Source organism: Fringilla coelebs, assembly GCF_963513975.1.
Source record: "Fringilla coelebs genome assembly, chromosome: 2".
NCBI lineage: Eukaryota > Metazoa > Chordata > Aves > Passeriformes > Fringillidae > Fringilla > Fringilla coelebs.
Window position 1 is genome coordinate 61,972,168 of NC_140029.1, and position 12,469 is coordinate 61,984,636.

At 43.5% G+C, this 12,469-nt stretch overlaps 1 protein-coding gene across 1 annotated transcript; it reads left to right on the forward strand.

The window, feature by feature from the left end:
* Positions 1–5,354: 5,354 nt before the first annotated feature.
* On the forward strand, positions 5,355–6,308 carry CBY2 (chibby family member 2; the record flags this gene model as incomplete). The annotated part of the gene is made up of 1 exon (XM_084226755.1): positions 5,355–6,308. One exon carries the CDS (start codon positions 5,355–5,357, stop codon positions 6,306–6,308), a length of 954 nt encoding a protein of 317 aa, XP_084082881.1.
* Between the last annotated feature and the right edge of the window lie 6,161 nt (positions 6,309–12,469).

The following is a 12,469-nucleotide window of genomic DNA, read 5'->3' on the forward strand; positions in this document are numbered from 1 at the left end:
CTTCTTTGCTGTCATGCTTTCATGTTCAAGGCACTTCACAAAGAAGAACTAAATTCTCTTGACAGCTTACATCAGAAAGCCAGCATCACAAACTCATTGAGAACCTGAGGAAATGATGACTTACCCTAATTTTGTCTAAAACAAAATCAGGATCAGAGGGAAGATATGAAAGTAGATATTTCCCCCTTTCATTTCAGCTCTCAGCTCACCCAGTGCTGACAGGAAAATGCAGGGTTGGTGATTTGCACAACATTGGATGTTGGGGGGGTGACACTGAGGCACACTGGCAGCAGCACTGTGATGGTGTCCCTGGAAGGACAATTAGTCCAAATAGGTGATGACAGAGGTGTGCCACTCAAGCCATTTATCTGCCTGAAAAAAAAACTGATCCGGAGTTTTTCATTACTGATTTTCACACCGCTGACTGTCTCTTCCTGGGCAGAATACAATGCTGAGATATTACCAGACATTTCACTGCCTCAGAAACTGAGAAAATATAATTTTTACTCCCTACCCAGCAATTGAGGTCAGGAGATGATTCAAGAGCACTCAGGTATGCAACAGTCTTTTTAGTGACTAGGTGGGATTCACATCCAGGCTTAATGCCCTGGAGAACAGTGGATGAGTGTGTGGTGAGACCAGCCTGCACTGGCATGAACAGAGGCTGGCATTTCAAAAGCACAGATGTGTTTGGCATGGCAGAAAGTGGCAGCAGACACTTTTGGTTCTATCAAATAAAGATTTGGGAATACAGCATGCTTTTTACTGAAAAACCCTCACACAGATTATTTTCATTTTAGACACTTCACCAGATCTTCTAACCCAAAAGCAAGGGATGGAAAGGGCTGACAACTACTGCTGGTACACACCACTATCTAATAGAAAGTATGGGCTGGTATTTGGTCTTCAGAGCCCTTCTTGCAAAATCTTCATGGCAGCAGCTCATCCCCTGCTCTTCCCCTTGGCTTTCAACCCATCACTGGATGGTGACCTCTTGCACCCCCGCACGCAGCATGGAGAATATTATGTGAGTATGTCTAGGATCACACACTCCTCACTGGATCCTTTCGAGAAGCAGACAACCTCCAAGAAGAAGGACAGCAAAGTCAGCTGAGCAGCTTGGCATAAGGTGTGCAGGTAGGAAGGAGAAAAAAGGCTTTGGTTCCAAATAATATTTAATTCTTTGTACAGTGAAACATCTTTGAGAAATTGAGTGGTTTGAAGCTGTGGACAAAACACTCAGCTGCTAAGTTAGTTCAAACCCTTCTTACAGAGCATGGTTACTTGTCTCTTGGCAGGGAATGGAACACACTCAGCATTATTTCTGCCTTTGTAATCTTGTGAATGGCATCTCAGTCCTTTTGAGAGTCCCACTCAGAAATCAGTGTAGCTGCTATAAAAAATTCTGCTGTGGACTCTTGCAGTATTTCCAATTCTGATGTGTGCATAAACACATCTGATGATATTCATTAAATTCGATCCAAATGTATTGGCATTTGAATTCAGAATTTTCAGTAGAAATTGACTTGGCAGAAGAACTTTACAAAACTTAAAGGAAAATACTGCATGAGAAAAGCAAAGATATACTCGCTATAAAGTTAGTTCTCCATGGTTCTCGATTAAGCAGCTGCTTAAGAGCTCTTAGGACTTAAAATGTTCATCAAAGGTCACTTTCAGAGTCCACAGTCACAGTTCTGCAGAAGTTCAGACTGGACATTTCAGTCACCCCTCCTGAAAATTGTCTGCACTGAGTAGCACCCTTAAATTCCCATCTGATGGCAGGCCAAGCACAAACAGCCCATGCTAAAATATTTTCTCTTTTGAGGACATTTTTCTGTTTTCCTGTACAGGATCCCAGAGCTCAAATAAAGAAGGATACTCCCTGGGGAGTTGCCATAGTAACCTGTGATGTATTTTTGTCATCTAAGATTAAATATAAGCAAGGGAGCAATTATGGAGAAGGATTTTATACCAGAGTTTACAATTTTCATATAACACCAAAGCTGAACTATACCTCCAAGTTCCTAAAGCAATAGCAGTCACCTTGAGGGTGATGTCAACTTGGTAGTTTTCACAGAAAAATAAATGAAATGCTGTATTTGTTATTCAAGAATCTTGATTAGGAAAAAAAAAATCCACTTCTGAAAGATGCAGCAAATAAGAAAGACTTAATTAGAAATGTAAAGATGTGGAAGAAATGGCTGATATAAAAAATATCTAAACCCGCCTGAGTGAATGCCTTCTATATTCTATTTTCTTCTTACTAACACTCAGCTATAGTCTGCTCTTAAACTTATAGTCAAAGAAGAACTTCACACTGCCCTCAGAAAATAACTTCAACTCTCACAGTGCATACAAGGAAGTGATTTTGAACAGTATCAGTTCAGCTACAAACAGAATTTGAAGCTTCAGAATAAAACCAAAATTTGTTTTAAGAGGGTGTGATGGAGAAAGAATCTGTCCAAACTGTTCTCAGTTACGAGCATCAAAGGGAGGTCGGGAAGTCTGGGTTCAGGAAAGGGCATGGGAGCCGAGCTAGCAGAAAGGTCATTTCCATGAGAAACAGCCCAGAAGAACGAGGCTGGAGAAGTCAAAGCCGATCTTGCGAGGACAGCGCGGAAGGAGAGCCGAAGGGAGCTGTGCAAGGAGGGTGTGCAGGGGCTGCCGGGCCCTGGAGGGTCGGGGGCAGGTGGCTGTTCTGGGTCAGTCCCTGCCAGTGCTCACACCAGCCTCAGTCCCCTGTCCCCTGCCGTGCACCCCACCTCCTCTGGACACCCCAGGAACCCAGCTCGGCTCTGGGGAGAGGGAAGGAGCACCGCTGGCCACGCTGAGAAGGTGAGCATTGCTGGGTCTGTAATGGTGTGCTCCCAGACTGCCCAGCCTCTCTTGGTTTGGTGTGGCTTCCCCACAGCTGCCCAGCACTTCCTGGGATTATTCAGAGATGGGGGGAAAAATTAAATGGGAGGCAGTGAGATCTTGAAGCATCTCCCGAAAGCGTGGGTCAGCGTCTCCCTGGCGGTGCAAAAGAGCTGACAGAGCCACTGTCAAGTTTAATTGTCCCCCAGGTAATGTCCTTCCAAGTCGTATATACTATACATTTCTGTTTATCCTGAAAATGTGCAATCTAAACACTTTCTCTGTGAGTGACTTTAAGAACTGTAGCTGCTTGTCCATGGTAGGCACGTGGGTCTGGGCTTCTGTTGCTGCATGTGTTCTGCATCTTCCCTGGGTAATCAGGGGTCTGCTCCCTCCGTGGCTGGTTTGCCTTCTGCCCCTTCACCCCTCACCAGGCCCCCATTTTGGGGCTTCTGGGGATAAAAATGGGACTGGGCTCCTCAATGGAATGGGATGTGTTGGAAAGGCTGCAGGGGAAGGGGTGTAAGGGAGGGAGCAATGCATGGCTCTGGACATAGTGTAAGTGGAAAAAAAAAGTTCAAACCAGAGTTTTTGGGAAATACCTTTTTAGCAGAAGAACGATGCTATGAAAACACAAGTGTGACATGAGATAAAGTGGCAGATGATGTGGAAGACAGCCCTGAAATTCAGACAGTAAACAGGTTGCAATAAAATCAAATGTTAGTGCAAACAGACCTATATTGCAATAGCCCTCTCCTAAATGCAGGAATTTGGGATTTTACATGAAGCAGTAATTTTATGAGTGGTTGGACAAGCTTGGGAAGAGGGTGCAGGATGCATCTCTGGATGTTGGCTCTAAGAAGTAACTTGGATGAGTCTGAACTTGCAGGGCTGTTTGGTGGAAATGACAGGGAAAGGGGAGAGCAGCAGGTTTTGAAAATGAGAGTGCAGCAATAGGACAGGGGGTACACACTGTGATGGCAGAGCTGGAGGCTGTGAGGGCTCCTGTGTGGTGGTCACCCTCTGCTTAATGCTTGGGATAGAGAGATGAGGGCAAGATTCACGAAGGTAAAACTCTCCTCGCAGACAGAAAGGCAGAACTGGGCTTTCCAAGGGACAGCAGGGAAGCTGGGAGACCTCAGCAGGGGGAGAGAAATACACCTGAGTGAAATTTGACCAGTAACTTTATTTATTTATTTATTTATTTAACCTAGAAAAAGGCACATTTGTGCTGCTAGGAACTGTGCGCAGAAACCCTGAGAATTCCAACAATTTGGTTATAAAAAATAGTTCAACCTCAGATCAAATAACTTCATCATAAAAGTCACATACATATATTTTTGGTTAAGCTGCAGCAAACAAGCTTTTCTTTGTCACAAAACAATTTTTCATTGTCTGGTTGGTTGTTATTTTTTTTCCCATCATGTAAAAGACTGAAATCTGAATTTGCCCCAGTTCTCTCATGGTTAGGAGGTGATTTAAGCTGCAATATTTTGGGTAGAGGAAAGGAGGGGAGAGTGTTCAGCAGATAAGTCTGAGGTTTCTGTGTCTGAAATGAGAAACATTAGAGGTTTGGCCCTGCAGTATGGATTTTAGAGATGAGTTTTCTGATGATGTGAAAAAAAGGCAGATGGACTGCAGGAAAAAGATAAGCAATCACTATTGCAGGGCTAGAATGCAAGAAAAATGACAGAGCTATCAAAGGATATAAAGAGTAAGAGTGATGGGAGAAATGAGAATGAAAGATGGAGAATTATCTATGGGTTGTGACAGTTTTTGGACTGTGGTGATGGGAGCTTGTCAAAAAACCACACAAAGCTCTGATGTCCAAAGCTTTGGTTTGTGCATATTGTGGATTTTAAGATCAAAAAGCAAAACTGTCGCTGCATTTTTGGGGCATCCTGTTAACACAGGCTACTCAGCATTAGCAAGAAAAACCTGCTCTCAAGGCCAGATTTTTTTCTATGAACCTTTAAAAATGTCTTATTTTGAAAAGTTTGTTTGAGCTTCATAACAATTTTTAATGTGTTTGTGCATCAGTCATTTGGGAGCAGGCTATTCTGAAGCAGAAAATATCTTGCATTTTGCTCCCTTACGGGTCTGTAAAAATAAAGGGAGAGATAAAGGGGAAGTGCAGGTTTTTATAAGAAAGCTTTTAGTGCTGCCATAGAGCTGCTTTATCTACCAATGCAAATTTTCTCAGCTTCTATCAACAAGGTATCTGGTGGATTCCTTACCTTTCAGCATCAAAGGGGTAACATGGTTAACTGGGAGGACCGATTTATTTGCTTGTCCTGTCATCGATGTAGTTTAATTCTGATTTGGGATTTTGGCAGTAAATCTATGTATTTGTGTTCCCTGTTCTTTTAGTCCTAACTGAGCTTCCCCAGCCCCGCTGTGTCACCTGCTGCTGGGCAGTGGTCAGTGGCCTCTTGTAGAAGCCCTGGAAGAAGCTCTTTCCTGCAGTCCTCCTCAGCTTGCTGAAGAAGGGCCAGGGCATGCAGCACACAGAGCCTGGGACAGACTGCATCACCCCTGGGGTGGAGCCAAGGGCTGGGATGTTTGTCTTTATTGATGGGAAGGGGGTGAGTGACATCTGCTGCCAGCCACCCTTCCCTTCACACCAAAAACTCTTCAGCAAGAAGGCACAGAATGAGTGGAGCATCTGGGAGGAGAACAGAGCACTCTGGCAGGAAAACCAAGTCCTCTGGATCAAAAACAGGATGCTCTGGGAAGAAAACAAGGCCCTACAATATCTCCAGTCACAGAACAAATCTGTCCAGGTAATTTACACTGATGCTATTCAGCGAAGCCTCAAGAGCAAAAATAAGCCATTTGCTCCCTTCCAAGAGAGGAGCACAGGCTTTCAGCTCAGCCTGGGCAACAAAGCTCTCCAGGCAGTCCAGGAAAGGAATAAAATCTTTGCGGATTTCCAGCAGGAGAATAAAGCACTCCCTGTCACCTGGAAAGGCCAAAAAGCCATCACAGTCCATGAAGAGAGCCAAGATCCCTGCTATGATCTTCAGAAGAACATTGACACCATTGCAGCTGTGGAAAAGGGTAACCCTGGCCCAGTCCCCCAGCAGAAACATGAAGGGAAAAGGAAGAGCACTACTCCAACTCAGAATAAGAGTGAGTCTGTCCCAAGTACGCCGGGAGAGCTTGAAATCCTCAGGATTCTCCAGGACTTACGTGAGCTCCTCCACACCTTCCTGAAAATGAGCCATCCTCCTGGGGAGAAACAGAGCTGCCACAATCTCTATGACGTGAACAGATCCTTCCAAGAGGATTACAATGAACTGAAGCTGCAGCTGAATGCTGTGAAAAACACTGTGTCAGACATTGCGGCTCAAATGGATGTGCTGGAAAAGGAGATCGTTGCCATCACTTCCCCAATGTATGAGGGAGCAGGACAGAAGCTGGAAAGTGAGCATCAGCTTGGAGACATGTGAAGCTTGGGACTTAGAACTGCTAGTTCATTTCCCAGAAAGCCTCTCTCCTTTTTTCAGGAAACCTAATAAAATCCCAATAGAGCCTGAAGACTTCTGGGGAACATCCTGTCTGTCTGAAACATTCTTGCACTACTTAGATATATTTCACCTTCTGGTTAGATGGCGTAGGTGACTGCCATGAATTTGCCTAGTGTCAGGAATCATGTTTTTCAGCCTTTTTTTTTTTTTTAAGTTTCTGATAACAAGGCCTAGATTTTCAGAAGGGTATTGCTTGAGGATCTCAACTCTGATTACAGTGTGCCAGCTTGTAGTCCAAGGACACACTCTCAAACTCTGCTTAAAAAACCTTGATTAATAAAGGAGGATCTCTCCTCTCAACATCATGGTGGGGGCAACAGGAGAGAACGGAGCAGGCAGCAGGACTTCTCCTGCACAGAGCAGTGAGGTCCCTCTTGATTTCTGGGATAGTCAGATGAAGCAGGATTTTACCTGCAAGAGCATAGGTTGCCAAAAGCAGCATTTTGATGGCTGTTCCATGGTTTAGGCCAGTATTTAGAAGGCCATCTACTCACACTATAATGGACAGGCCTGTCTGCAGTGGTCTGCTGACACAGAAGAGGAGAGCCTTCTGATCTGCTCAGGTTTGCAATTCTGGTCTGGTCTCAGTTGTGTGGCCAGAGCGGCTGGAAACGCGTTTCCTCTGTCTGGGACAGTCCGGATGCAGCGCACTTTGTCACAATCTTTCAGGCAGAATACAGGAGTCTCTAAGAAATCTGACAGGACAGCTGCAGGGAGCCTTCTGCAGAGCAATTGTAGGAGCGTTACTGCAAAGCAAAGGAGAGGTTACAGCGAGGTTTGTCTGCTGCAACAGGACCCCAAAAGCAGACTGTCACTCTAGTTTAAAAGTCTCTAAGTGATTTGCCATGGAATTACCTAAAGCATGAACTACCTTTCACCCTGTATTTCACTCAGACAACACCATGCCACGTGCAAGTGATGACTGTTTACTTCAGAGGCTTAAAACAACAGGTATTTTCTTCTGCTGCTCAGGCTTTGGGATGCCGAGGCAAATCCCTCAGGCATGAAGTTCAATGGCTGGCTCTCACTGCTGTGGGTAGGGCTGCATCTTTGAAAATCAGGTGAGGAGAAGAGGAACAGCGCTCATTAAGAGATGGATGTGCAGACAGCAAGTTGCTCCTGCTTAATGACTGGGTTACAGCTATTAACAGGTTAATGCCTCAGCACTGTGCTGGGGAACATGTTCATGTCCAGTGTTTGGTAACATGTCCAATGTTACCAAACATTGAACATAATGTTTGGAAAGAGGGAGAAACAGGACTAGGAAGACCCTAATGCAGAGGTTCAGAGGAGGGCAGCAGAAGCAAAAAGCTCTGACCATGTTTTCATATCTTAACAAACTCATTTGTGTTCCTTTAGAAGAAATAAACTGCCCTTTTGCCAGTGGTCAGAATACTGACTCCTGCCATGTGGGCAAGAAAGACTCTTGGGAGTGCAAATTTCCACCAGGTGTTTGGAAGGAGTCATCTCATCTAATGTCAGGTGTCCACCCAGGACAGGACATCCAGATGTCAGCTAGTCTCCCCAGGCTTCCTTTCTGTCCTGTAGGAAGGAATGGGCGTGTTCAGCCTGTGATTAATCTCGCTCCTATTAGACTAAAAGTAGGCTGTGTCACCAGCTGGAGTCCCTTGCTTCTCTCTGTTGCCTCTATAATTACTTTGAGGACAATTAACTCTAACTTAGACATTTGGTTTGGAGCTCTCTGAGTGAGAAACTTGGCAGTTCCAGACAGAGGAGATGTTTCATCAAGTGGTGAAGTGGCACAAGCTTGGGAGTGTGTCCCAGTTCCTGGCTTTGCTTTCTGTGCAATGCCTTCATTAAGCAGCTGATTCAGATCTCTCTATTGTGTGGAGAAATTATTACTTTGTGAATAAAATTGAGATAGTTTGGGCAGAGCTTAAATATCATGCACACATGTAGGATCCTGAGGGGAGCACACTACTTCTCCTGAATGCTAATGATGTTTCTGGAAGGAATTAGGTTTTGTGAGTCCTTTGCACTTTGATCACTTCTTTGGATCTTTGATCTTCCTGGTTATGAAAAAGTCTACACCTGGTAAATATTTTTTGGCATCCTTCAGAAAGAAGTTGACTTTATGATTCCTTCAAGTTTTCTCGAGTCTGTCAAGTGAGATGACAATGCCCATAAAAGACTGCCCAGCACTTAACCTTGCAGAGGACTCTGTGCTGTTCAAACTCTCTGTCCTGGTTTAGGGCAAATTTGGGAGGAAACCTCCAAAGGGGTCCCTCTAGAAAGCAAATTCAAGCAGCCCTGCCCTGCTGCCCCCCTCCCCATTCAGGAGACATAAACCTCCTTTGAGAAAAGTGGAAAAAACTTTATTTAACCAGCAAAGTACTCACAAACATGGAAAAATGAATAATATTAAACAATGGAACCTCTCACTGTTCTGAAGAGATGGCAAATTCAGAGAGTCATTTTCATGGGGTGTGGCTCGGCTCGCTCAGTCTCTTATCAGTCCCTCTGGCATGGGAATGTTGTGTCCCAGGTCCCAGTGGGCCACAGGTGTGAGCTCCTGGTGTTTTTCTGGGTTTTCAGTCCAGAGCAGGTTTGAACAGTTCCAAGAAAAAGAAAAAAAACCACAGTCCAGGGAACTTCTCTGCCTCAGCTAGCTAAAAAAACAACTAACAAAAAAGCAAAGGGGAGCTCTCTCCTGCTGTCTGTCCATACTGCAGTCAACACAGCCCAGGAGAAGGATGTGGGGGAGCAAGTGAGTCCCTGATAACAATCTCCACACTTCTCTCCCCACTTTGCTCTCAGTATTAAAGGTGAAGAACTTAATATCCAGCATTAGCAGAGCAAACAACTGGGGATACAAGCACCATAAAGTCACCCTAGGACACTCTCACAATCCCAGAAGGTACCAGATCTCCAGACTCTGCTGATTTGGTCACAAACCAGAGCAAGTTGGTGACAGCAGTGGAGGATCATTTCTGGGGGTGTTGGAAAGGCAGATGGTCACGAGCATTGCTCCATCTGTTAATGCTAAGGGCACAGATGTGGGATCTGACCCAGTGGCCTGCAGAGTGCCACAGGACTGCATGGGGAGGGTCCTAAGCACTGCCCCTTTTCTGCATTGTTCCATGTCCCCAGCCAGTGCCATTCACCAGTTCAGGGGTGCCATCCTACAGGTTTCAATATCTAGAGTGTGTCGGGTGAGAATTGTTGGACTGACAGCTTTTGCACACTATTTCAGGTACAAATGGAAGAAAAGTGCAACAGCAGGAATTTACAGGAAGAGCTTATAAATAAACATAAAATTTAGGCAGGTTTGGGAAAAAAATTGAGTAAATTTAATACATTTTTCTATTCTGCTAACTGGTTTACAAGTCCCTGGGAAATTGGTAGCTATTCTGGCTTGAGATGGATGGATGTCATTCTTATAGTGCATAATTTAACTTTTGGAGAGAGACAAACTTTTGGTCTCTCTCTTTATTGGTGCTGATTAGGTCCTTATTTTTTACTATTCATTTATCAGTACTATTTTTGGAAATCTGGATTTTTGGCAAGGTCACCATCAGTTTCTTACTTCCCTGTGAATTGGATTATTGCCTCTAGCTGGCTCTGTGGAAATGATGACTGTCCTGTTCTCATTTTTTACTAGACAGTCTAACACATCTGGGTTCGTACCATCTTCATAGAACAACCACCCTGGCCTTTTGTCCCCATCTCAGCAGCCCCACCACACCCTCTCATCCCTAAATTCCAATTTCAGAATTTTTTCAAAGTGTTATGAGCTTCCTTGAGCCCCGGCTTGCCCCTGTTAAACTGCTGAAGACAGTTTTCCCAGAGTTATGCTTGTGATTTCACGAAGCTGAGGATGTACTACAAAAGCTGTTGTGCTGGCCAAAAGCCATCCTCTCCATAGTGGTGCAGACTTTTGGTTGGTGTTCTCAGCAGCCCAGCTTGTTCTTTCCCAGCCAGTTCCCAGCCAATTCCAGTTTAGATCAGAATTAGACATAAGTGTATATTTAAATGCAGGATAAAGTGGAAGTCTTTCACTCAACCTTTGTGCTGAACCTGGAGTAGCCATCTTCTTTTTTTGGCTTCCAATTTGGGCACAGACTACTCAAAATATTCCTGCAGTGAGGTGCAAAGAAGAGGGGGAGTAGTTCCTCAGATAAGTTTCATAAAGAATTTCTTTCTTACAGTGGCTGTTGGCTGGTTTTAAAGCAGGAAGCTTTAAAACTTCACCACATTTTTCAAAGCAGTATTCATCTCAGCTAGGTGAGACACTAGACATGAAAGCAGTAACTGAGACCCACGGCCACCTGAGGTCCCTTCTGCAGGATTGCCAGAGGGTGCAGGTCTTTCCCTGCTGACTGCAGAGAGCCTGGAGTGGCCAAGGTTAGGTGGGGACAGTCGAGGCCTGAGACATGGTCACATCAGTTGATGAGTGGCTGACAGAAAGCTTTAGATGGAGATAAGGAAAAAAATGTGAGTTTATGACCATAAGGGGCAGGCAATTTAAAATGACCTGTGGGGTGTTGTGAGGTTATACAGGGAGAAAATTAAAAGGGTCAATCCCAAATAAAACTTATTATGGTTACTGTTGTAAAAAATGTTTCTATAAATTCGTCAGCAAGACAAGGAAGGCTAAGGAGAATCTTGACTCTTAAGTGGATGTGAGAGGAAACATTGTGACAAAGGGTGAAGAAAAGACTTCAGGTACTTAATCCCTTCTTTTCTCAGGCAAATACATACCTTTTGGTTTTTCAGCCTTTCTATGTCTCTGATTTCATAGATTTTTTTTAATGCTTTTGGTGCAAAAGGTAAAATCACAAACTTTCAAATCATCAGAAAAATATAATTGGCAGAAATGTTTTCTAAATGCAAATTGAACACCTTCCTTTTGATTGTGGGCTATGCCAAAGCTCTAACATACATCTTTGATCTTATGGCAGTGTCTGGAGAAATTATGGTACTCTAATATGGAATAATAGATTCTCATCAAGACTTTTAGCTTTAGGAAATTGTTTAATCTCCATTCTCAGTGGCTGTTTCTTTGATGCAGCTGTGGCTGAAGGGTCCCAAGTGCTGGAAAAACAGCTCACCAGCTCAGAACAAAGCTGATTATGTAAATTGTGCATTAAGATTCAGTTTCAATTTAATTTTATTCTGTAAATAAATATCCCATTAACATCCATCTGTTAAAAGTCAGGTAAAACACTTTCAAAACCTCCATTGCTATGGCAGATGTGACTGTATGATAAATAGCAATGGTGTGGTGGTATGAGGATGTCAAAGTATAAACTGTGAAGCACATTTTAAGAAGTAATGAAGGTGATAACATTTAATTATAACAAAAGAGACCTTGTCTGACTGAGACAGACAGGGCTTCCATTTGTGCTGTTCTGTTTGCATTATGCAAAATGCTTTCTCTGATCACCACCTCCAAGAACACTAATAATTATATCTCATTAATTCACTTAAAACACAAAAACATTTCAGCTGATGAAGGTCATTACTGAATTATGTCCAAGCCTTTTGCTTAATATTTTTTTATTTCAACAGCTTACTTGAGAGCAGTTATTTTCCCTTTGTCTAGCTGGTACTTCACCGCCAACGCTGTTAATAGATTGTACTGATCAGGAACAAAATGATCAACCCTGTCAGGTTTCCTAAATTAGTCTTCAAAGAGTATGAGAAGGTTCAAGTGCTCTTAACCCATAGCTATTTTTAACTATTTTAAAAGTCAGAGATTTCATATGCACTGCAAAAGAGCACTCGACAAGGAAGCAACCAGGGGATTGGAGAAAATTTCTCTTATACTGGAAGTATAAACCTCTGTGTGTGTGTGTGTTATATGGAGGTTAAAACCAGATTCCCTATATATTCTTAAACATTCTGAAGGAGGAATGGTAACAGTGCTAATTTAATTCCATGAAGAGAATGGAAAATTATTTTCTGTGTCACACACTGTAGGGAATAGTTAGGAGTAGTGCACTGCTGTACCAAGATGGAACAAGCAAGGAGAAACTACAATTCTTCATGGTAGAATCAGACTTGAGCACAATCTTCCAGTGAAATTACAATTCTTCATGGTACATTCAGACTTGAGCATA